The following is a 24,583-nucleotide window of genomic DNA, read 5'->3' on the forward strand; positions in this document are numbered from 1 at the left end:
GCTTTATTCCATTTGATTGGAGCCGCTTCTGTGGGCACACCAGGAAATACAGGTTCAGCTAGGAGTACATAAGCAGAAACGTATACATGTGCAGTTAACCATTGCAGACTAAATCCGCGTAAGCACGGAGTTCGATATAATCTCCATTCTCACCAGTCAATGAGCACCTTCAGTTAACGAGCATCAAGTGGACAGCCGATGTCAATAGCAATGCCCCGGGGACAATCACTCGTGCCGCAGAGAGACCTCCCCTTATACGCGAGACGCACAACATGTGATCCCGCGTCATGTCCCTCGATTCACGTTAATTCACCACAGTTCATATTCCGAATCGATGTCTTGACTTATGTAATGACATGTGCGCGTTTTCCATATTGAGCTGTGTATAGCGGCCATGGCGGTATAGTCTATGGTTGTTTCACGAGTGGATTTTCTGCGTTTTTGACCGTTCGTTTTACATTGGGTGTAAAGAGGAGTGTACCTGATTGCTGATTATTAAAAAGTGTGGAGCGAACGGACCAGTTTAATGTGAAAACGTCAGTGTACACGGAAAATATTGATAAACTTCTTGCATTTTTTTTTTCTTTCCCACACCACAGCTTGCTCGGACATGGCAAGGCCGTCGGAAAGGAACCGATCTTGGGAGGAGGATTACGATAGTGAGGAGGAAAGTGACGGCGGAGCATTATTGCCCAAAGGTGATGGGTGTTCAAGGCAAGACACGTCCTATGAGCAGCAGCGGTTTTTATCCGATCAGCCCGTGAGGCCTCGGAGCCTGACGGTCGTGTCCACGGACCTTCCCATTGAAAAGCCAGAGGAACCTGAAAATGGTCAGTTTGACTAGCGGTCAAGGTTGTTCGGTTACTGTGTTGCAGTTCATAGTGTCCGTATGCGAATATGTCACGAAATCCCTTCACGTGATCACGCCAACGGACGAATTCGAATCGTAATGGGGGGGGGGGGGGTTCAGTACCCATGATGCAGTGCGCGGGCGCCATCTTGGTTGGCAAGCTAAACGAGCGAGAAGAGGTAAACGAGGCTAAAGAATGAGCGTAACCTTCCGTTGTAGTGAGTCAGAGTAACGAGATAAACGTGCTGGGTTGTAGAGAGACTGATGCTGTCGTTGACAGGGACGTGAATACCACCAACATGGTGTGCATTAAATGGTATTCCCATCGGTGTTCCCTTTTTGGCTGCTGGTTGCATCATTGGTTAGGGGGTGCAGCTGTGCCGCTGATGCAGTGCCCCCTACTACCAGTACGCTGGTACTCATTTCGCCGACCTCGGAAGGATGACTGGTCTGAGTCAACCCCCTGGTGTTAATTCAGTGGGTAACGGGACTCGAATTCAGCACCCTCGGATCCCAAGCCACCACATAACCACTAAGCCAACACCAGGCTTATTAAATGGGATTTTGGCTGCTGGTTGCATCATTGGTTAGGGGGTGCAGCTTTGCTGCCGATGCAGTGCCCCTGGGGCATTCCATGTCAAGTGTACACACCCTCCCGACACGAATACCTCATTTTCTCCCCATATGTTGATCATTTATTCACTTGAGTGAAGAAACTCAAAATACCAACTTTAAGACCTGTGGGCCCATTTTAGCCCCCCCCCAAAAAAATTTGGGCACCCCCGGCTGCCCCACAATCTTCCAGAGGCCATATCACAGGTTGTAGTGGTCCGATTTGGCTGATCTTGTTATCAAAATGCTCGTAAAAGCGAGATCTTTCAAATCGTGTAAAGTAAAATCATTCCGAAACAGCAATTCAAAAGGTTGTAGTTTGGGGCGCCCTTTGACCTTGGGCCCCCCGCCCCCCCAGCCAAACCGATGATCCCAATTTTTTTGTGTGAGAATACTCCTTCATATACTCCAACACCTCAGCATAAATGAAAATGGGATCTCAATGGGTTCAAGTGTAATGATGGTTTTATTGTTCGAGGTCCACATATCACTAATTATATTATTGATTCGACATTGGGCGACGTTTGCCGTCATCGTTCCAATGACGTCACCTGCTTTATATCTGAAATTGACGATCATCATCTCTGGACTAATATATATATATATATATATATATATATATATATATATATATATATATATATATATATATATATATATATATATATATATATATATATATATATATATATATATATATATATATATATATATATAGCATCATTTACGAAAAATTATTCTGCCTATTGTGTCTATTGATTTTTAAGTGTACATTTTTTGTAGAACCGTCATCGAATTAAGTTATAAATGGGATAATCTCAGTTTTTGCATATTTTGCAGTAAGCATGGCGACTGAAGATCGAAAGGAGTTCCGAAAATACTGTTGCGATCCGTTCAGCTGCCATAAAACGAAACAACGAAAAGATCTTCGCAATGTGTCAAATGATATGTTGATGAAATTTTCTTCAAAGGTGAAAAAAGATGACAGACTTTGTACTTCGTGCAGAAAAAAAAACTTTCTCAGTTGTCACCAGAGCGTATTGAGGAATCATCTTCGACCAGTTCGAAATTATCATTAGAAGGTACTATCGAAGGCATTGCAGAATCTATTTCGACAGATGAGGACGAGGAGGTTTTTGAGCGAGAAGCAGAAGTTGACATTTAAACCAGTTGTTATCGATGATAGGCGAAAACCCATTCGACAAACGAAAGGCGGAAAGGAACCCAGGGTACGTTCCTGAAAAGCAAAGTAAAGTCGAAGATTCTGTGCGAAAGAAATTAGAACTAGTTGCTGGACCAAGCACTGCGGAGAAAACACAAAATACAGCGTCAAAATGTGATGAAAACCGCATGCCAGAGGTGATCAAAAGCCTGAAAGAAAAATACGTTGTTTCGAGCCGTTCAGAGCAAATACGTATACTGACAATATTTGCTCGGAATATGAGCATCAGCGGGATGATGAGTGAATTCAGTTGCTCCCAAAGAATGGCTGTGCAAGCCAAAATTTTAGAGAAAGAAAATGGTATGCTATCGTCTCCAAGTCCCAAACAGGGTAAAATATTGCCTGACGAAGTGAAATCCGCCGTAACCGAATTTTACCGAAGTGATGAAGTCAGCCGAATAATGCCGGGAAAAAAGGACTGTGTGGTGGTCATGATTGAACATGGAAAAGACAAAATTCAAAAGTGCCTGGCACTAAACAATCTCGAGGAACTGTTTCAGAAATTCAAAGAGAAGAACCCCGACTTGAAAGTTGGATTCGCGAAGTTCGCCATGCCATGTCCCTCGGAGTGTGTACTGGCCGGTTCAGGCGGTACACACAGTGTATGTGTATGTACGATACATCAAAGTGTGAAACTCATGATGTTTGGTTCCAAAATGCCACAGATAGCCGAACTTCCTAGCTATCATCATGTGATAGCACGCATAGTTTGTAACCCAGCACAATCGGCATACTATCGCTTCCAGTTCCTGCATGTGCATGTGGAAAATTTATGTACAATATACTGATATAGTGTATTGGAAATCTTGTGTTCAAATATTGTGCTATGTATTGTGGCGTATTGTGTGTCCAGCACCTGAGTCCCCAAACAATAAAACCATCATCACACTTGAACCCATTGAGATCCCATTTTCATTTATGCTGAGGTGTTGGAGTAGATGAAGAGGTATTCTCACACGAAAAAATCGGGATCATCGGTTTGGCTGCGGGGCGGGGGGCCCAAGGTCAAAGGGCGCCCCAAACTTTTACTTTTTGAATTGCTGTTTCGGAGGGATTTTACTTTACACGATTCGAAAGATCTCGCTTTTACGAGCATTTTGATACCAATATCATCCAAATCGGACCACTACAATCTGTGACATGGCCACTGGAAGATTGTGGGTCAACCGGGGCCCCCAAATTTGGGGGGGGGCTAAAATGGGCCCCGATGGACCCCCAGGTCTGAAAATTGACACATAATGTTTTACCGTGTATACAAACACTTGCACAAAAAAGAGTGGAATCTGAGACGATGTGTCAAAATTTCGCTGAAAAATGTGTACACTTGACATGGAACGCCTCCCCCCCCTCCACTACCAGTACGTTGGTACTCGTTTTGCCGACCTCGGAAGGATGACTGGTCTGAGTCAACCCTCTGGTGTTAATTCAGTGGAAACGGGGCTCAAACTCAGCACCCTAGGATCCCAAGCCACCACCCTAACCACTTGAAGCCAACACCAGGCTTATTAAATGGGATGGTGTGCTTGCTTCCACGTGTGTAATTTATTGTTTTTTTCATTGAATTTCGCACCAGGAGGATTTTTTTTTTCTCTTTGGCCTAAAATTCTGCTAAACTTCCATGGCCATTTAACCTGAGTACTATTGGGTGTAAAACCCGCGGGTTGGTTTTCTGGTGGAAAATAGCAATCATTTAATGGAATGCCCCATGGGGAGTATTTCCCATTTGGCCAAATCCCTATGAAATTGATATGGAAATTTTGAAGGAGACTTGTGTAAGGATTGACGGTGTCCTGCTTGGACTATAACCGTTGTGGTCGTCCCATGAGTTGGGTGGCCCCATTTGTCTGTTTTTTGTCGTGAACAGTCCAGTTTTCTGCTACTCTTCCCTGTGTCCTCTATTCATATGAAATCGGACACCTTAGTGTCCTTTTTTTTTTTTTTTTTTTTACCTCTTGAGCCACCCATCCTTTTTGACTCACGAGTTAACTTCTAATTGTTGATCTTCATTACCTCCACCACTGAAGCTGAAGGAGGTTATGTTTTCACCCATTTCTGTCTGATTGTCTGTTCGTTTGTTTGTTTGTGTGTAGGATATCTCAAAACGTGGACGGATCCGGATGAAATTTTGTGGACAGGTTGGGTGTGTGTGACAAGTACGAACTGATTAGATTTTGGTGGATACTGATCCGCATCCGGCTACAAGAATTTTTAAAGTGATTTTTCACCATCGAGAGATGGGGCCAAAAACGATATATTGCGTTATATTTTTAAAATGTATTGGGCCCGATATGTTCTCGTGGATCAGGCATTGCGTGGCGGAGGTATGCGCTCTACCGAGTGCTCTTCTAGTTTGTCTGTTTGTGAACAGGATATGTCAAAAAGTTGTAGACAGATCTGGATGAAATTTTGTGAACAGGTTCGGTGTGTGACAAGGACGAATTGATTCGATTTTGGTGAAGATCTGGATCCCGCTACTAGAATTTTAAAAGTGATTCTTCACCATTGAGAGATAGGGCCAAAAACGATGTAGTACTGTATAGCATGATATTTCAAAAATGTATTTGGACCGATATGTTCTCGTGGGTCAGGCATTACATGGCGGAGGTATGCGCTCTACCGTTTGCCCTTCTTATTGATTTAATACATTTGTCATTTAATCGAGTGTTTGTGTTGGTCCTGTGCATGCTAACAAATATCCTATTTGTCACATGTCCTAATGACATCTTTACGTTACAGCTATTACTTGACGCTGTTAAATGTTTGTCTTCAAAATCAGTTTGAAATCGCCCTTAATTCAAAACACTGAAGAGAAAGACGTCCTTCAACACAGAATGGTCAAAAAACAATGCCAGACAAATGAAGAGAGGTATCTGTAACTTTTCAGCAAAGTTGAGATGCACTTCAAGAACATGAAGATGATCAGTTCCTACATAAAGTTGTGGGCCAGGGGTCGGTGGCAAGAATGACCGCTAGTTGGGGGAGATTACGCCGTCTCCCACCAGACTCCCCGGAATTGTAGGCCGTCGCTCCGGATAATTCCGTGAGCTGGCGGGTCGCTGAACCGACCGTGGTCACCAATATCTCAACCGCGTAGCGTATGGTCTGTTTGTCTAAAACCAATTTACCTTAGTAACTATGCGATTTCGACTACCGGGGAAACCACGCCCTCGGCACGTCTTGCTCGAATCGGGTCACTCTTCCGACTGCGGTAGAGTTCCAACTCCCGACTACCAACTCTGCTTCGGGTGCAGCCGAGCGGAGCCGTGCCGGCTGAAATGAGCAGATTATCGGGGATGAAACCCCGCTTATACTCAGACCTGGATCAATGTAAGAAGGGACAGAAATGGACTGGGAACATTTGTAATAAATTTATTAACAGTAAAAAGACACAGGCAAGACTTAACGCGAATATGCAAGGAGTATTTACAAGGATTCAAGCACTTACACAGTTCTACTTAAAGACGGGCCCACATGCAGACACGCACACAAAAAGAAAAGAAACCCAGAGTTCTTTATTGGACCCTCCAGCTGATGAGAGAGAGACGAGCTGGGGGTCAGAGTCCGGATGGGAACCTGGCCGTCAGAGAAAGGGGGTACTCCATGCCGCGGCACCTGCCAATGGTCGTCGGCCTGGTCCCAGTCGCACGTGATGGACTCGAGGTTCGTGGCAGAGCTCGGGTGGTGAATAGTCGCGGTCCACGGAGGGAGGTCGGGGTCGCTCTTCCTTGTGGAGGCCCAGCAGAGACGCGTTCGCCACCTCGATGACCCTCTGCTCAACCCTCGTGACAGCAAAAACTAACGAAGAACTCGCAACAGCCCCTCGTAACCACTACTCGTAACCACTCATTAACTCCAGCGCAATCCCCCAAAACACCACCGAATCTCCTCAGAACTCTCGTCACTACTCTCTCCAGAACTCCACTCTGAGGATGGCGTCGTAACTTTTATGGACCTCCCTCAGCGGGGAGGGCCTTGGTCAAACTGACGTCACTGTTCACCCCGATTGTACGGGCTTCCATGGGTCCGCCCTTTCTGGGCAGGATTTCGGCCAGGCTGGAAAAACCCGTTCACTCCACTGCAGACTCGCTAAAAAGGACCCACCGCCAGATTGAATTAGGACGCTGGAGGAAGCGGCAAGGAACGGCTGCAAGACCCCGTCTTGGCAAGTCAGAGTGTTTGTCGACAGCGGGTGGGTCGTGATGGGGAATGGTTGTTGGTTGTTCGCTGGAGGGTTCGTTGGATGTAAACATTTGAAGACCACAAGGGGAAAAGCAGAGATGTCAGGATAAGTCAATTTTGAAGAAACTGAAAAACAAAGTTTCAAGACTTTGGTGGACTGTTTAATAACTGTCATATAGATTTATTTTCCAGTAAAAGGAAGAGTGATCATTGGCTGATCAAATTAAGCATGTAGCATTTGCCAAGCTTCTGTGTTATTTAATTTAAGAGCAAAGAACGAATCAATGTTGCAAACTGACATCACTGGTTATTCCCTTGTTTAATAATTGCCATGCAATTTTAACCCAGGATGTGTCGCAAATTCATGCTTGTTGGTTATTAGCATACATTACTTGACTTTGGTGATCACAGATTTTTTTTTCAACATTAAACGGTCATTGTTTTTTTTTGTTTGATTGGTGTTCAACGCCATACTCAAGGGTATTTCGCTTATATGACGACGGATTCTCCATTTCTTACTCCGTACTGCTTAATATGATGGAAAACCGGGAGGAAAACAAGGATAAACCACCCCTGCGATAGCCGAAGTCACCTCATGTGACTCCCTCATATACCTAAGCAGGTTGATTGGGCGGTGGGTACATCGAATGAGGATGGGTACTCAGACGCGCTAACCATTAAGCCATGGTGTGGGTCCCATAAAAGTCACAATAAAGGTTTGACCAGGCTTGAACCACGATATGCATCAACTACGGAGCCCATGATATAACCAAATAGGCTATTGTAGTGCTCAGAGTTTATGCTGTGAAAGTTTTACAACCTTTCATTTTTTAGTTTCTCAACTCTGAATATTATGGTGGAACAGTTAACATGAATGAAAGGGAGATAACCAGGAGTCAAGTACTGACAACTCTGGGTTTCTACTTGTTCAGCTTTGACAACACTTGTTTTTTCATTGCACTGCTAAACTTTATACCATATAAATTATATGACACCTCTGGTTATTTGTTAAAGTAATATTGTGAGAGGAAACCTTATGTTGCCAACTATTGGCAGGTGCAATAACCCTGAAATTTATAAAAAGTGACATCTCTGGTTTTCCCCTTGTGGTCTTCATTTAATAACCTAACTAAAAGAAGTCACAACGCACGTTTATGATTCTCCCACTAGACAAAAGGAAAGGGATCTGACTACACATGTACTTAACGGGATAACCGACTTTTGGGACCTGTATGTTGAATGCAAATGGTTTTCAGATCCGTAACAATATTCTCAATACCATGCAGCATTGTGCTATTCAAGGTCGTGTTGGATGAGGACAGCTGTAAGTGCACTGTTTCATTGAATACTCCAGGTGGACGCTTTAGATGCATTCGCTTGCTTGTCGTTCAGGATTTCACCGACGCCATCTATCTTTCAAAGAGCAATCAACAATTTACTCCAAAGCATCCAACAAGTGTACTTACCAAGATAATATTATGACAACTTGTCTTAATGCCAAAGACCATATGTATAATCTGGATATGTTTCACCTGTTCTTTTTGTTTTTCTTTCAGACAATTTCAAGAGATTTGCTGGATTTGGAGTGAGCTTGTTAAGGTCAGTTTCTTTGTTGACAGTAAGAGTAATTGTTCAAATTTTGAAAGTAGATTGTGATTTGTGTGCATGTTGCTGCTCTACTTTGTTAGTTCTTATTCAACTCAAAGTTCATGATGGGAGGTGTACTGACCTTTTCACAGGTATGAAAAGGTCTGTGTTCATTTAGGTTTGCCTCTGTTGTTTATGGTATGGATTGTTTCCTATTTTCCAATGTTTATGCCTGTTTTTATTTATTTATTTACTTTAGCCTTTTTGCGGAGAACGTGCTTGCCCACCCATTCATCGTTATCCGCAGACAATGCCAGGTATTTCTTGGTTTCTGTGTTTATTTGGCTATTGCTGGGTGATTGTGGTGTAACATTTGTGATACTTACTATCGTGCATCGATGAATTACACGTGTTTGTTTTTACATTTTGCATTCACTTTCATGTTATTTTGTTTTGGTGTTGCATGAGCTTTGTTTTTGTATTGTTTGCTGGATTAAGGATTTTACATTGATAGGGTCATTTTTAGCTCGCCTGTTCGAAGAACAGAGAGCTATAGCGATACCCCCGGCGTGAGCGTCAGCGTGAGCGTGAAAATGTTAAAGTTTTTGGTGCAAGTTATTTTTTTTCCTTTCTAATGTTTTTATCTACCACACTATTTTTTTATATGCTATATATATATATATATATATATATATATATATATATATATATATATATATATATATATATATATATATATATATATATATATATATTGTTGTGGTTACCAAATTCGCAAACCACCATTCAGGTCCCTTAGGTGAGGTATCTCGGTAAGTGCATGTGTAGTTAGGCCCAAACCCGTTGTCTAGTGGGAATACATGTCATTTATGCGTGCTGCGACTCTTCAGGATAGCCGTTTTTCTTTTACTATCTTTATTTTGGACCAACCGCCATGATTACCACCACAACCACAACATCAACCACCAACCACAACGCCGCTTCACCACAACCGCCACGACCTTCACGTCACACCTCGCAACCGTAGCATCGCCACCGTTCTTGCCCCGCTGTGGGTACCGGTGTTGGACTCGTGCAGGGCGCACGTTGAACAGCGTGTACAAAATCACGGATTTTGTGCTTCAAAAACGGATCAAAAACGACACACGCCCACTTTTTGCCGTCCAATCGGTGAGCGAGGGGCGATTTGGCCCCGCCTCCAGAACGATCGATATATGCAAATTTGTGGATCAAAAAGCCTTCACGCCCACTTTTTCTCGGGCCAATGGGGAGCGAGGTGAAAGGTCAAAGGGAGGGGGTCAAAGGCGAAGCTACAGGGGGATAAAAGGACCGTGTTCGTCAGTCAGAGCCGTGTGGAAGTCTGGAGCCCGAAGCCTGCAGTAGCTGGAGAAGCTGAAGAGAGTCGAACGAGGAGAGCCCAAAGAAGAGTCCAGGGTGGAGAGTCCAGAGGCGGCAGCGGCGAAGGCAGACGAGGGGGTGCTCGCGACGGTGCCGGGAGCTGCACGCCCGAGGAAGGCCGGCAGCGCGACCTGGCCGAGGTGGAGACGCACACCAGGGATAATAAAGATCCTCTATACCCCGAGCATCAGCAACCGCCTCCTGTTTCCCCCCGCGCTGAGATAGTGCGACCAAGGGGGCCCCTTTCCCACCCCCTGCCAGACACTGTCCGCGAGGCCCGCGGAGTGAGGCGCCATCGCCGCTCCGCGTCTCATCACCAGACGGGTAGGCGCGACCCGGTCTCGGCCTCAGGCCCGCCTCATCCTTGAGGATATTTCTTTTCCTTGGTTTTGGGTATGTGTTGTCGGCGCCGTCTGTGAGGTAGAATTGTATAAGTGTTGCCGTGTGCTCGGTAGTCGGTATTAGCTCTGCATTGTCTTCGCTTTTATATTTGCTTTTTGTGTAAATGGAATTGTGTTTTCTTTTTTTTGTGTGCTTTTGGTGGAATTGAATATGTGTGCTTTCCGTTCGTCGCGAATAAATGTGCTTTATTGTTGAACTGTTCTCCCGCTTCGCTTCGTCTTTTTCCCATTGAATCATCTTGCTTCACGTAAAGGGTTGGTAGTGGGCTGAATACGCCCGATAATTAATCGAACCGTCGAGGTCGACGATAACACCGCTCGGTTATTCTGATAGTACGGAACGGGTCGCTTAAGTGGCCCGTGTCCGAAGTCGACCTGCGGCGAGGTGCGATCGCCCGGTCTACCCTCCGCGTGGGTACTTAGGTAGGTCGAATTTGGCGAGCAACCCTATCCCACGCGGGGGCTGATTGGCTCGATCGCGGTGAGACCGAAAGGTCCACCCGTGACTGGTTCCCGGCGTTAGTCCGAGAGGGTCACGACTGGATTGTCCGTCCGGTGGGCGACGTGCCGCGATTCGAGTTACGTGGCCGTCAGCACGCCGGCGGGCGCGAATCCGCAACACTGGTGTCAGGAGTGGGATACAAATTCATCGCCCTCCTCGCGGCACTGGTATCGGAGAACAGGAAAACAGGCTCTCCTGTCTCCGGCTAAATTCACGGGAATCGGTCCAGGGGTGAGAGAAGCGACCCCCGATTCCCTCCAAATTACGAGCGAGTTAAATTAACCCTTCACGAGAAGCAAGATGGCGTCTCAAGGCGAGCGGGAGCCGGGGGTATTGGAAATGTATATGTGTAGTAATGTAGAATCCATGGCCCAGGATGGAATCCCCGAGCAGGAAATGTTGATTGTGCAGGAACACGGACTCGCCCAACTGAACCCAGGGCCCGAGGTGGGTGCGGCAGCGGCCGCAGTGTATGACACCTCCCCCCCCCCCTCTCCACCAAAACCCTTCCCCAACCCTTGCCGAAACGGCTCAGCTGAGTGCATCCAACATGGCCCAGCTATGCGCCATGCTGGCGGCAATGAACGAAAAGATGAATGCGAAAATGATCGAAAAAATGGATGCAAATACAAATGAAGTGAAAACGACGATGGATGCGAATACACAGCAAATGAGGGAAGAGATGAAAGAGCTGCGGGGTGAGACGCAGAACATGGGCCGATGCCTGCAGGCGGGCATGAAGGCCGTGAGCAGGGAACTTAAAATGGCGACTCCACGTGTCGGAACGAACGAGCTGGAAGGGGGTGCAACGGCTGACAGGCCCGCGGTGGAGGCGGGTAAGGAAAAAGTAATTCGGGAGACAAGAGACGAGGTGAAAGTAATTGCGAGGGAGAGAAAAGAACAATTAATACGGAGAGCAAGGATGAGGTACGCGGAGATCGTGAAAGAGCAAGGAGTGAAAAACAGGGAAGGACGGGAGCGACTTAAAGAGAAAGCAAGGTTGACCTACTTAAAGATAAGGGAAAGACGCCAGAAAGAAGCAGAGACCAATAAACACGAGGTGACGACAAAGGAAATAATAATAGTTGAGACAAGGGAGGTAAAGGGTGAAGAGTTGGCAGTGACGGTAGCCGGGAAGGGAACAATAGAGGAGAGACTGCACGGTGAGGATGGGGTAAGTGACGCACACACACACACGGAGGTAGTGGAGGACGATGGGGGTGAGCTCGCGGAGCGTGTCGAGACCCAGTGCGAGCACCTGGATGGCCTCCTCCAGGAACGAGGGGAGGGAGTATGCCCCCTTGAGGCGAGTCACGACCAGGTGAGTTCGGTCGTGCTTTGCGAGGTTGAGAGGACGGGTGCTGTGGACGGGTGCACGGAGAGCTTGGGGGGTATAGAGGCCCCGGAGACCCTTGTGGGGACACGAATCCCCAGTGTGGTTGTCCCTGTGTGTGTGGTGCAAGGTGTGAGTGCGTCACCGTGTGTGGAAGCGACCCCGTGTGTGAGTGGTGTGGTGGCGATGGTGCCAGAGTGCGTGCTTCCCAGCACGCCGGGTGTGGATGGGGCACCGCGGTTGAGTGCCCCCGCGTGTATGAGTGGGGCACGGTGTGTGGAAGAGACCGCGTGTTTGAGTGTCGCCGTGTGTGCGAGTGAGGTACCGCGGGTGAGTGCCCCCACGTGTGTGGATGAGGCACGGAGTGCGAGTGAGGCACCGCGGGTGAGTGCCCCCGCACGCGTGAGTGAACGGCCGTGTGCAAGGTCGCTGAGTGCAAGGGAGACCGTGTGTGTGAGAGAGCGGTATGAGAGGGAGATGTCGGTTGGCATGCGGGAGCACGCAGCCGCGTCTCCCGGTGTGAGTTTAATGGTGTGGACTGTGTGCGTCGTAACACGCAGGTGTGCGTGTGTGGAATGGAGACGGAGACGGCGACAGAGGAGAGAAAGCCGAGTAGCGGCTGTAGTTGCTTCGGGGACCGTGCCGGGTTCACCCAGCAGTGAGCACGCGGTCCGTGCTGTGCAACGCACGAGACCACCACGTGCTCGCTTGCGAGAGTGAAGTCCCGGTCCGGAAACGCCAGCGGTGGATTTGCCGATCCCGCGGACGGACAAAGTTTAGGCAGGTAAATGGATTTGGACCGGACGGGTTCTCCACGCGATCGTGTGTGTTAAGCTCCAACGGGCAAAAGCACACGTGTTCGCGTGGGGAACCCCTCGAGACGTGGGGCTTGTGTTTTTTTTTATGCGCACGGTGACGTCATGGCTGCACGTGTGGTTGGAATCCGGCAGGAGGGGTATCCCGGCCGGATGGTACCGTCCAAGGAGGGACGAGGTACACGTGCAGCTGCATGACGTCACGGCCAGGTGCAAAGTGCGCGAGCTCTGAGTTGCCGAGCAGGTGCTGCGCATGAAAAAAAAAAAAAAAGACAGCAAGCCTCACTTTCGGGTGTTCAGGATTCCTGGGCAAGGGGTGAAAGACCCCCTTACCTGGGCACAGGATGGAAACTAGTTAGGGGGAAGGGTTAGCTTAGTTAGACCGACTTCATGGGGCAGGGGTAAGTCCTCATGGAGTCCGTGGAATGGATGAGTTAGAGGGATGTAGCCAGATTTAGGTTGGGAAATAAAATGATTGATTTAGAGACCGTGACAGACTTGTGAGTGTGTAGAGGGGACGTAGTTTAGCTACGTAGTGTTAAAAGGAACGTGCTATAGTTTAAGGGACGACGTGGGAGCACGAGTTAGTTAGGGGGTGCAGATAGAAGGATGGCAGAGTTCAGCGGTGTGTGTGTGTTGAAGAGTTGGGAGGTGAGTACATGTTGAGTGAGTGAGGCCAGCGGGTCTGTGTGTATGGAGTGAATGGGGAATGCATGGTGCGATGAGTGATTGGGGGGAGGAGTGACTCCCGCCCAAGGGACCCCGGGGTCAGAGTAAAGTGAGTTAGCTGGGTTAGTCAAATTGAAAAATGGAGGTCGTTTTGTTGTTGGTGGGAAAGTAGGCTCGAGACCCATTTGGAGGGGTGCAGGAGCCCTGTTGACGGGCTTGGGAGCGTGGCTGCGAAAGGTGAGTATCGCTGAGTGGGTACCCCGGGCACCAGGCTAGTCGGCCGCGGTAGGCCATGGGCCCATGGGGGGCCGGGATAGAGTAGTGGGCACGGGTGCGCCTGCTTGGTGCGGGGGCCCGGGGCGCCATTAGCCGCGTGGGCAGTGTTGTGGGCACGGGTGACCCTCGGAAAGGGGCCCGGGAGGCCGGCCTGCCACGTGTGCGTTTCAGGGGAGGTGCCATGGGGGCACTCCCCGGTGTTAGGGAGCTGGTAGGCTCGGAGGCAGTGTAGTGCCCGGGGGTGCCATAGCGGGAGAATCGGCAGAGGGTCGTGCCTGCCAAAGGGAGCCACGTGTCCCAGCCAGGAGACCGTGTGAGGGCACGGAGAGAAAATTGGGGGGCGAGGCCCGAAATTGTGAGGACACCAACACAGGCGACGGGAATCTGGGTTGTTAGAACCAATAGTTTAAGCGAGAGGTGCTTGTTGAAAGCCCCGGGGTAGTTTAACAGTTAAATGGTTAGGGTAGATTAGGAGATGTACCCCTCCGCACCATCCATCCCCTCGCTCTCGTTGTGGGCCGCTGGACCCACTTGGTGTTAAGATCGCCGAACTCTGGGGAGGCCATTCTGAGGCTTGAGTTGGGCCTCGACACAGGACGTTAGCTCTCCCTTATTCCCCTCCGGGAAGGGAACGTAGGGGTTGGGAGTAGGCTAGGTGACAGGATAGGTTAGCCGAACAAAGACGATAAAGGGGGTTAGGGGACGATTTATAGTAGGGAAGTAAAAATAAAAACAACAAAAAAATAAGTTGGGGCTAAATTGGGGTTTGACAAATTAAGGGAGTGGGTATGTACAGTGACAGGCAAAGGCGATAGGTTGGGAGGGAGACAGGTAGGTAGGTCCGAGCCCGCCTTCCAAGTGGCCAGCACCACCGCACTCCCTCCACCAACCTCCATTGAACGGCAAAGGCTGGCCAACTTCATCGGCTGGCCGTGTTTTGCTTCAAGGCGGAGGCCGGCCAACTTCATCGGCAGCTGTGTGCTGCAAGGCCTGTGCCGGCCAGTTCATCTGCTGGCTGTTTTTCTTCGAGGCCTGTTCCGGCCAGTTCGTCTGCCGGCTGTGTTTGCCTGCAGCAGCCTCCTTCTTCTGCGGGCTGTGTTTGCCTGATCACCTTTGCCATGCCATGCCCACTGCCCCCGTTCACCAGCCCCGTTCAATTTTTGCTTTGCCCCCCCCCCCCTGTTCATTGCCATGTGCACCAGGATCGTAAAAGCAACAGTTTGCAAGCTGCAAGAACTGCCCTGTTGGCAGCTACAACACGGGCCTGCAGTGGCGGCCCGTGCACCGTGTTTGTGTTCATGCATCCATTCGTTGTGCTCATTGCGTGTGCCACTTGAGCTGGCACGGAGACTGCGTTGTGCAGCCCATGCACCGTTGTGGTTCACCGCGTTCATTTCAAAAGGGAAGGCCTTGGACTGCGTGTGAGCAGCCAGCCACGTTCCCTGTCACCTGCATTGTTTGAGCCAGAGACTGCATGCGGGCAGCCTGGCTCCCTGCTAACTGCTTTCTTTTTGCAGAGTTCAATGATCCTGGGCCATGGTTTAGTGTAAAATTTGTAAGTTAAGGTTAAGATGTACTGTAAATATGAGTGCGCCCCCGGCATGTCTGTCTAGCGCCGGCAATTTTATTTAAGTCGTCCGTGTGAGTGAGTTTGTTTAGATAGTTACGCAGCCCTCAGGTTATTTATTTTGGGGACACGAATACCATGAATGTCGCACTCAGGGATCCGTAGGTAAAATGTACTAGGGGAAAACTACACATGATGGCACACGAAAATTTGACGACTCGGGACGAGTCTGTAAAAAGGGGAGGGGTAGTGTTGTGGTTACCAAATTCGCAAACCACCATTCAGGTCCCTTAGGTGAGGTATCTCGGTAAGTGCATGTGTAGTTAGGCCCAAACCCGTTGTCTAGTGGGAATACATGTCATTTATGCGTGCTGCGACTCTTCAGGATAGCCGTTTTTCTTTTACTATCTTTATTTTGGACCAACCGCCATGATTACCACCACAACCACAACATCAACCACCAACCACAACGCCGCTTCACCACAACCGCCACGACCTTCACGTCACACCTCGCAACCGTAGCATCGCCACCGTTCTTGCCCCGCTGTGGGTACCGGTGTTGGACTCGTGCAGGGCGCACGTTGAACAGCGTGTACAAAATCACGGATTTTGTGCTTCAAAAACGGATCAAAAACGACACACGCCCACTTTTTGCCGTCCAATCAGTGAGCGAGGGGCGATTTGGCCCCGCCTCCAGAACGATCGATATATGCAAATTTGTGGATCAAAAAGCCTTCACGCCCACTTTTTCTCGGGCCAATGGGGAGCGAGGTGAAAGGTCAAAGGGAGGGGGTCAAAGGCGAAGCTACGGGGGGATAAAAGGACCGTGTTCGTCAGTCAGAGCCGTGTGGAAGTCTGGAGCCCGAAGCCTGCAGTAGCTGGAGAAGCTGAAGAGAGTCGAACGAGGAGAGCCCAAAGAAGAGTCCAGGGTGGAGAGTCCAGAGGCGGAGAGGCGGCAGCGGCGAAGGCAGACGAGGGGGTGCTCGCGACGGTGCCGGGAGCTGCACGCCCGAGGAAGGCCGGCAGCGCGACCTGGCCGAGGTGGAGACGCACACCAGGGATAATAAAGATCCTCTATACCCCGAGCATCAGCAACCCCCTCCTGTTTCCCCCCGCGCTGAGATAGTGCGACCAAGGGGGCCCCTTTCCCACCCCCTGCCAGACACTGTCCGCGAGGCCCGCGGAGTGAGGCGCCATCGCCGCTCCGCGTCTCATCACCAGACGGGTAGGCGCGACCCGGTCTCGGCCTCAGGCCCGCCTCATCCTTGAGGATATTTCTTTTCCTTGGTTTTGGGTATGTGTTGTCGGCGCCGTCTGTGAGGTAGAATTGTATAAGTGTTGCCGTGTGCTCGGTAGTCGGTATTAGCTCTGCATTGTCTTCGCTTTTATATTTGCTTTTTGTGTAAATGGAATTGTGTTTTCTTTTTTTTGTGTGCTTTTGGTGGAATTGAATATGTGTGCTTTCCGTTCGTCGCGAATAAATGTGCTTTATTGTTGAACTGTTCTCCCGCTTCGCTTCGTCTTTTTCCCATTGAATCATCTTGCTTCACGTAAAGGGTTGGTAGTGGGCTGAATACGCCCGATAATTAATCGAACCGTCGAGGTCGACGATAACACCGCTCGGTTATTCTGATAGTACGGAACGGGTCGCTTAAGTGGCCCGTGTCCGAAGTCGACCTGCGGCGAGGTGCGATCGCCCGGTCTACCCTCCGCGTGGGTACTTAGGTAGGTCGAATTTGGCGAGCAACCCTATCCCACGCGGGGGCTGATTGGCTCGATCGCGGTGAGACCGAAAGGTCCACCCGTGACTGGTTCCCGGCGTTAGTCCGAGAGGGTCACGACTGGATTGTCCGTCCGGTGGGCGACGTGCCGCGATTCGAGTTACGTGGCCGTCAGCACGCCGGCGGGCGCGAATCCGCAACAATATATATTGGGGCGTATTATCTGATACCTGTCGTCCGTCCATCCGTCCGTTCCTGTCCACACTCTAACTCCCAAAGTTTTCGACTTTCACGTTTCATATTTGGTACATAGGTACAGACTGTGGAGATGGTGTGTCGTGACATACGTTCGTCATCTAAAGTGGTTGTCATGTCAACCAGGATGCTGTTTTCCATCCGTTCCTGTCCGCATTCTAACTCCCAAAGTTTTCAACTTTCACGTTTCATATTTGGTACATAGGTACAGACTGTGGAGATGGTGTGTCGCGACATACGTTCGTCATCTAAAGTGTTTGCCATGGCAACCAGGATGCTGTTTTCCATGTAGTTGCACAATTATGTATATTCCTTCTTGTTCGGGCGTATATTGTGCTCACTTGCGCTCTTGTTACTGATTACAATATACAAATGCATATATTGCTTTAAAATTATTTGGATCAGACTTCACTGCAATGCTTTATAAACAATATTAATTGAATTATTAGACGAGTCTTTTAAAAACGATAAATGTATAAACAGGCGAGCATTGGGTGGCTTTGACACCAACTCTGGTTCAATTTTGCAATTTACATTGTCAAAAACCATGGATGTCTAATCGATCGATGTTCAACCAGGGGTCATTTGATTGTAGTCCAAAATTTATTTATGAAAACGAATAATACTAATCTTGTACCATGTTCTGCACAGAGCGTCGGCTCTGCTGCAAATTGTTTTCTTGCCTGGGGTTACCATCTTGGACGTATTGTCACTCTGACACAGGAAGTCAGGACAGGAATTTGGAATTTGTTCAGGGTGCTGGCGATAGCTTACCTACTCTTCTCGCCAAAGGTCGCCGAAGGATACCCTTAACATCCACCAATTAATGCTGGCAGATTGGAAATAACACTAAGCGACACTCCAGTTACCCCAAATTGTGTTGCACAAAGCAAAGGGTGATTGAAGGCATCTTGAACCTCTCTCCATTCTCATCTTACTGACGTTATCGTCTTTATCGTGTCACTCCAAAATCTTTTGAAAAAAAACTCCCCTCCAAAAAGTTTTCTCATTGGTACTCGATTGTTCCTTATCTAGAATCTTCCAGAATTGAATTTTCTTGTCAACACTCAATTCCATATCTGGAAGCCAGTATAATCTACCTAAAGACATCGTTTTTTAGTAAGCTGTAAAAGCCAAGTTCTGGCATTAACATTTTTTGCATTTTTACCTAACTATATTTGCAACTCGCATATATAGCCTGACCAAACATTATAAAGTCCGAATATTAAGCAATTAATTATTTTGCAAATCATCAGTATTACGGTATTAAGCAGTGCACAAAACGTCAATACACCACTTAAAGTTGTATAAAGCATTTATGACAAACAAATCATGCATTGCCTTTTGCTCATTGTCGCTAGCTATGAGGTTAAAATCCAGAGATTAATTCCTTTCTGAATATCTGTTGTCGTTTCAGCTCAATTACCAGGCCAAAACGTATCACCTGACGCCATTCACCATCATCCGCCTCACATATGCCATTGGCAGAGCTCAGGTTTGGTTGGCCAGCTGAATGGAGTTGGGAATTTTAAAGTTTCCCAGCATTATTATCTCCGCCACCAAAGGTGGGCGGAGGTTAAGTTTTCATCCCTGTTTGTCTGTTGTCTGAACAGGATATCTCAAAAAGTTGTGAATGGATTCAGACTGAATTTGGTGGACAGGTTGGGTGTGACAAGGAAGAATTTATTCAATTTTGGTGAAGATCTGAATCCAGACACAAGAAGTTTATCAGTGATACTTCACAATTAAGAAATGGGGCTAAAACTGATACATAGTATAGCATGATATTTCGAAAAAGTTGTGTACGAGTTGACAAAACTAGGTGGATGATATGGGTAGGCGACAAGAACAAGTTGATTAGATTTTTGGTTCAGGTCCGGATCCAGATCCGGTGTATTGGTAGGATACAAGACGTAAACTGTTCAAGCTGGCTGAGGAATGCGCTCTCCCGAGTGCTAGAATAGACATTGCTACAATATGGACTTCCAATCAAGCCACAAAAGTAATGCTCACTAGAAGCTCTACCGAGTGCCGTTCTAGTTTATTTATGAGAGACTCCATGACTTTGGAGATATTGGAGGTCAAGGCGATTGGAAGGATCAGCATGCTGCCTGTATTTGGAACAGGGCAGACATGGACATACTTCCAGGAGGCTGGGTAAATTATGGCACAGTAGGAGGTTAGAAAGCAAGTTCGAGAGTGCAGCATTTGAAGACGACAGCAGAATTCCATCTGGACCATTGGCTTTGGTGACAAGGGAGAGCAGGGTCTGGCGATCCTTGCGAGTGGAAAATTTAATGACAGGCATAACGGAGTTTGTTGAGGAAAAGCAGTTCTATTGGAATCATCCAGAGTGGAGTTGGTTGCAAATTGAGAGGTAAAGGTATTTGATTTGGATTTAGGATTTCTGGAGATGGGGCCATAAGAGTTGTTGAGAGGAGGAAAATATCACTCTCATAAGTTGGTGGAGATGTGCTTAGCCAAGGACCAGAAGGCATACAACTGCTGCAAGGGAGAGTGGAGAGCTTGTCTGAGGTCTGCTGGATAAAGGTGGCTTTGGCTACAGAGATGTTGTACTTGCAGTTGTTGGCAGCTACATAAGCACTACGACTCGGATCTTGGGCGAAGCCTTCTAGGCTTTGAAGAGGTGGTTTTTCAAGGAGACAGAGAAAGCACAATGATGGGGAAACCACTTGGATGAGGCTTTTCCACATTTGGATGAGTGGGGTATGTGAAGAGACAGACCTAGAATGACGATTTCAGCGATTTGGGCTGATACAGTGGAAAGATCAGCACAGATAAACAAGAGTCTTGCCAGGGCCAGGGGTAGTCTGCAAAAAATTGGAGGTAATCTCTATTGGCAGAGTCATAATGCCAAAGGAATACTGATACTGCTGGAAGGGATGGTAAGTGGTCATGAAGCACTGGTGAGAGGATCCAAGAAGTGCAGCAGCAACGATATTCGTATAAAGATGGTTTTTTTATTTTTAATATACTTCCATTTCTTATGGTGGCATGATTTCATGCTTTCAACTGGCTATGAACAACGGTGCATCGCCACTGCTTCCGAATATGTGGGCACTGTTGATGCAATGCCCCATTACCAGTTTGTTGGTACTCATTTCGCTGACCTCGGAAGGATGACAGTCAGAGTCAACCCCACCTGGTATTAATTCAGTGGCTACGCTAACAGGGCTCAAACTCAGGACCCTAAGATCCGAAGCCCATAACCCAACCATTGCCAACACCAGGCTAAAAGATAAGGTTTGGAAGTGAGAAAAAGCTCCAGTGTTGGAGCTATTAGCGGAGCAGTCAGGAATGCGGGAGGGTTCAGAGATTAGTTGGTAGAGGTCATCGAGGATAGCGAAGCTTTTGGCTTCAGTCCCAGCCTCGTCGGTGCGTATAGAGTGAAAAATCCAGGGATAGTTGTGGATATTGAAACCTGTGATTTTCAGTTGGTAGAGACAGCAGATTAATTTATTGACATTGAAGAAGGAGACTTTGAGCCAGAGAAGTTGAAAATCATAGTTGAAAAGCTCAAAATGGGGAAGGCAGGTAGGTAGCAGAGATATTGAAGTGGAGAAAATACACCAGATTTTGAGTGGAAATTCTGATAAAGGATGTAGCAGGGCACTGGAAAGTGGGTGTTGGAGATGGGTTCAGCAATCTGAACAGAACCAATGTTTTCCAAAATCCTCCCAAGGGACAGGTGATGGGATTGGTGTGTTTATTTGTATGTATATATTTTCTTTTTTATTCTATTTTTTTTTTCTCTCACTGGCATATCTACACTTCACAAATAAAAATTCTGCAAGGAGCATATTTTGTTGATCACCAGGGATCCAGTTTGTCTTATAACTTTAGTATTACCCTAATTATTTGAAGGAACACATAAATATGTACTTCAAATGATGTCGCACACTGCCAATTTATCATCCCCACATTTTGTTTCCCATTAATTTTTTTATTGTTGCCCTTTTCTCCCTTTTAAAATAATGACCTCATCTTTCCTTTTATTTTTTCCAGAGCGAGATGATATGAAACTCACCTAGCATTCCCAACTGCATACTTGAGGGCTATTGTTATGTCTTAAGTTCCACACAATGCTTGATTGTGGTTAATTATTGGTATTTCTTTTGTTTCACTAGACCCCAAAAGTGTTGTGGAAGGGAATCGGGAGTACTTTCATTCACCAGGGCCTTACACTGGGGGTGGAAGGCATTTTGGGAGAATATACAGCCTTGCCGAAGTATGTACCATTGTTGCTCTTATGAAATATTGTGTATATATATTCTATGTACCTACATAAGTGCAAATTGCATGATTGTACCTGAATGAGGTAAATGTCGAAACCACAGTATGTATAATGTTGAATGATAGTACCTAATTTAAGAGCTCTTGGGTCTGGACAGTGCATACGTAGGTTTACAAATATCGATATTCACGTAATTTCGAGTTGTGTGCATTTCTGTTATGCACATTGGTGGTGTATAGGCTCAGAGTCATTGGTTCACACACCTATTGGATGTAAAAAAAGAATACAACCACAAACGATTCACTCAATTCTGTCATTCTATAATTACCTTTCCATCGATTTTACTTCACCGAGAAACCCTTGTAGCTTAACAGTTAGTGACTATTATGCACAATTGGAGTTGGGAGAGGCAGGAGCATGGGTTGAGGATGGGAATAGGAAAGTTGGAGTGGAGGACAGAGTTGGAAGCAGGGAGCAAGGGGTGGGTGAGGGACAGAGTTGGGAAAGGGGGGTTGACGCTTTGGTGTTGGTGGGGAGGAGAGGAGTTAGGACTTAGAAAAGGGGGAGTGGGGGCAGAGTGAGGACGTGTGTGTGTGTGTGTGTGTGTGTGTGTGTGTGTGTGTGTGTGTGTGTGTGTGTGTGTGTGTGTGTGTGTGTGTGTGTGTGTGTGTGTGTGTGTGTGTTGTTTTGAGGACTTGAAGTCACATATTGCATTACGTGGCATTTCCACAGGTCCCTGCCGTTACGCTTTCAAAGGATTTTTGAGTAAACTCCTGAAATATTCCACAATATTGGGAACAAATTTGCTCACAGCATCCCAGTGGAACCTCATTATCTGCTTGTGTGCATATATATATATATATATATATATATATATATATATATATATATATATATATATATATATATATATATATATATGTATTTATATTTTCTTCGAAATTTGAGTTATTAACCTATATTGCACACTTTTAACTTCCCACAAATGTTGAATGGGGAATAGCACCAACAAAGTGAAAATATCCCAAATTATTCATATATTCATTGTGTCTCAATAAAACATATACAGACTTTAATTATCAAAAACAATACTCTCTTGTCGTTCTGCACTGCCTTGTGGGTAGCAGCTGATTGATGATGTGCATTCATTCCATCACATGCTTATGCCATCTTCAGTATCATTAACACTAAACATCGTCCCTCTCTCTGTGTTCATTAATTTTTCCTGTGATATTAAAAGTGTGTATACATTTTATTGAGACATCCTTGATGTATATGTACTTTCTAAAAACTTGTATGAGGCTGTGGAGGTTGATTTTAAATTTTTTTTCAATCTATTTATTTATTTATTTTCCAAGAAGCTTGTGTTACTGGTGTTAAAATTGTGCAGCTTTGATTTTTGAAACTACTTTGCTTTGTAGGGATTTCCCCATGGTGTGGAACACCAGAATGGTGGGAGCTCACATGCTTCTCAAGGGGTATGTTTCAGATCTTGAGGAACCATTGTTTCACTTTGCCTGCATTTTCAGGCAATGGGCACACTTAAGTTTATTGATAATAATGCAAGGTAGACTTTGGTATCTGAAAGCACAATTGTATGTTCTTCAAGTCTTCTGTGACATCCTGCATCATAAATGAAATGCATGTTACGAATGTAAGTGTTCCAGCTGGATTGTAAGCTCCTATGGGTCTTCCCATCTACTTTCATTGTGGGATTTTCGTTCACCCTGTTTGTACTCATGTACATTGGAAATCTCTTTTTCAAAAGGGTCTGGCATTTGGATTTGCTATTTGATGAAATCCAAATTGCTATGATGTAGGAATTCTCTGCTCAGCCAATTGGAGCATATCCCTAACAGTGGACGGAATTTACAAGGTGCTAATCAAAGTATGCTCGGAGAAGCTCACGTTTTGGGCATAAACCCTTCATCACAGCAAAAGAGGAATATGGGATTGGGTTGAAGGTTGATATAGGGTGGGAGTGAGTCAGAGATGTGTGTGTGTCAGAGTTGTTGGGGATAATGTAGCATGTGGAGTGTGAAACCTCTGAAGGGGCTCTATTTTGTCTGTGTGCTGCAACACTGCATATTGTGACATGTGCGTTTAGCCTTTTACTATGTTTTTTTTTGGTCAAAATCATTTGTGTTTGAGTGGGCATCACTTCAATCCATGCGAGCCTCCATCGACAATTTGAACTCTCACAGATTTGTTATTAATAGTCTGTTTTGGCTTTTATTTATTGTTTTTCTCATCCTTTGCAGAATAACCTGTCTGCTCACGATGCCCTTTTATTCCACGAGCTTGGTGGATACAGTTCAGGTAGGTAGATGTTACCTGCTGTTGACTTGCTTAACTTGTGGCACCCTAATAACTTATTGAATCACTGCTGTAATCGCACAATAAACATGGTTCGCACAGTCCTTAACACTCTTGAAATTCTTGGAAAAATGATAAAGCATTTCCCAGGACTTTGTAAGTCCTAAAAAACTTATCAAAGTCTTTGAAACTGCAAAATTGCAGCTCCCTGGTCGGAATTGTTAATTCCGCCGGTTTCTTAAACTGTACATAGAACGTTGCCAATTTTTTTTTGAAGAGAATGTTGACAATTTTAGCCCCCCCCTCACCCCCAACCACCCAGGAATGTACCATTTAAAGCCATGCCAAAATGGTTTCTCACATGCAAAATCTGCAACGTGGGTCACCACACGAAAAGTGTTCTTCCGGAATAACATTTTATTTTTGGAGAAAATGGAGAATCCCTGGACAAAAATGGACAGATAAATAAATAAAGCACACTCGATCTGAAAACGAAAACGCTCAATACGGGAATACGGGAGTTCAGAGAACACGATACCCCTCGCAGTGTTCAGGTATATACAGTACTTCAATTTTAATAAAATAGTGGTTTAAATGATGGTTTAAAAAAACATTACGGAAGTTT

The 24,583-nt window shown here is 46.5% G+C and overlaps 1 protein-coding gene across 1 annotated transcript in view; it reads left to right on the plus strand.

Moving 5' to 3' along the window:
* The first annotated feature begins 510 nt into the window (after positions 1-510).
* Positions 511-24,583, plus strand: part of SLC25A46 (solute carrier family 25 member 46) — a 40,644-nt gene continuing 16,571 nt past the window's right edge. Inside the window, exons 1-7 of the mRNA XM_085873518.1 lie at positions 511-830; positions 8,420-8,462; positions 8,710-8,767; positions 18,805-18,882; positions 21,536-21,636; positions 23,064-23,120; positions 23,904-23,961. Of these exons, the coding sequence (XP_085729644.1) occupies positions 611-830; positions 8,420-8,462; positions 8,710-8,767; positions 18,805-18,882; positions 21,536-21,636; positions 23,064-23,120; positions 23,904-23,961 (615 nt within the window). The 5' untranslated portion in view covers positions 511-610. The remainder of the gene's footprint in view (positions 831-8,419; positions 8,463-8,709; positions 8,768-18,804; positions 18,883-21,535; positions 21,637-23,063; positions 23,121-23,903; positions 23,962-24,583) is intronic.

Source organism: Eptatretus burgeri, chromosome 3 (assembly GCF_056783735.1).
Source record: "Eptatretus burgeri isolate ZD-2024b chromosome 3, Ebu_testis_v1, whole genome shotgun sequence".
In the NCBI taxonomy this organism is placed as follows: Eukaryota; Metazoa; Chordata; class Myxini; order Myxiniformes; family Myxinidae; genus Eptatretus; species Eptatretus burgeri.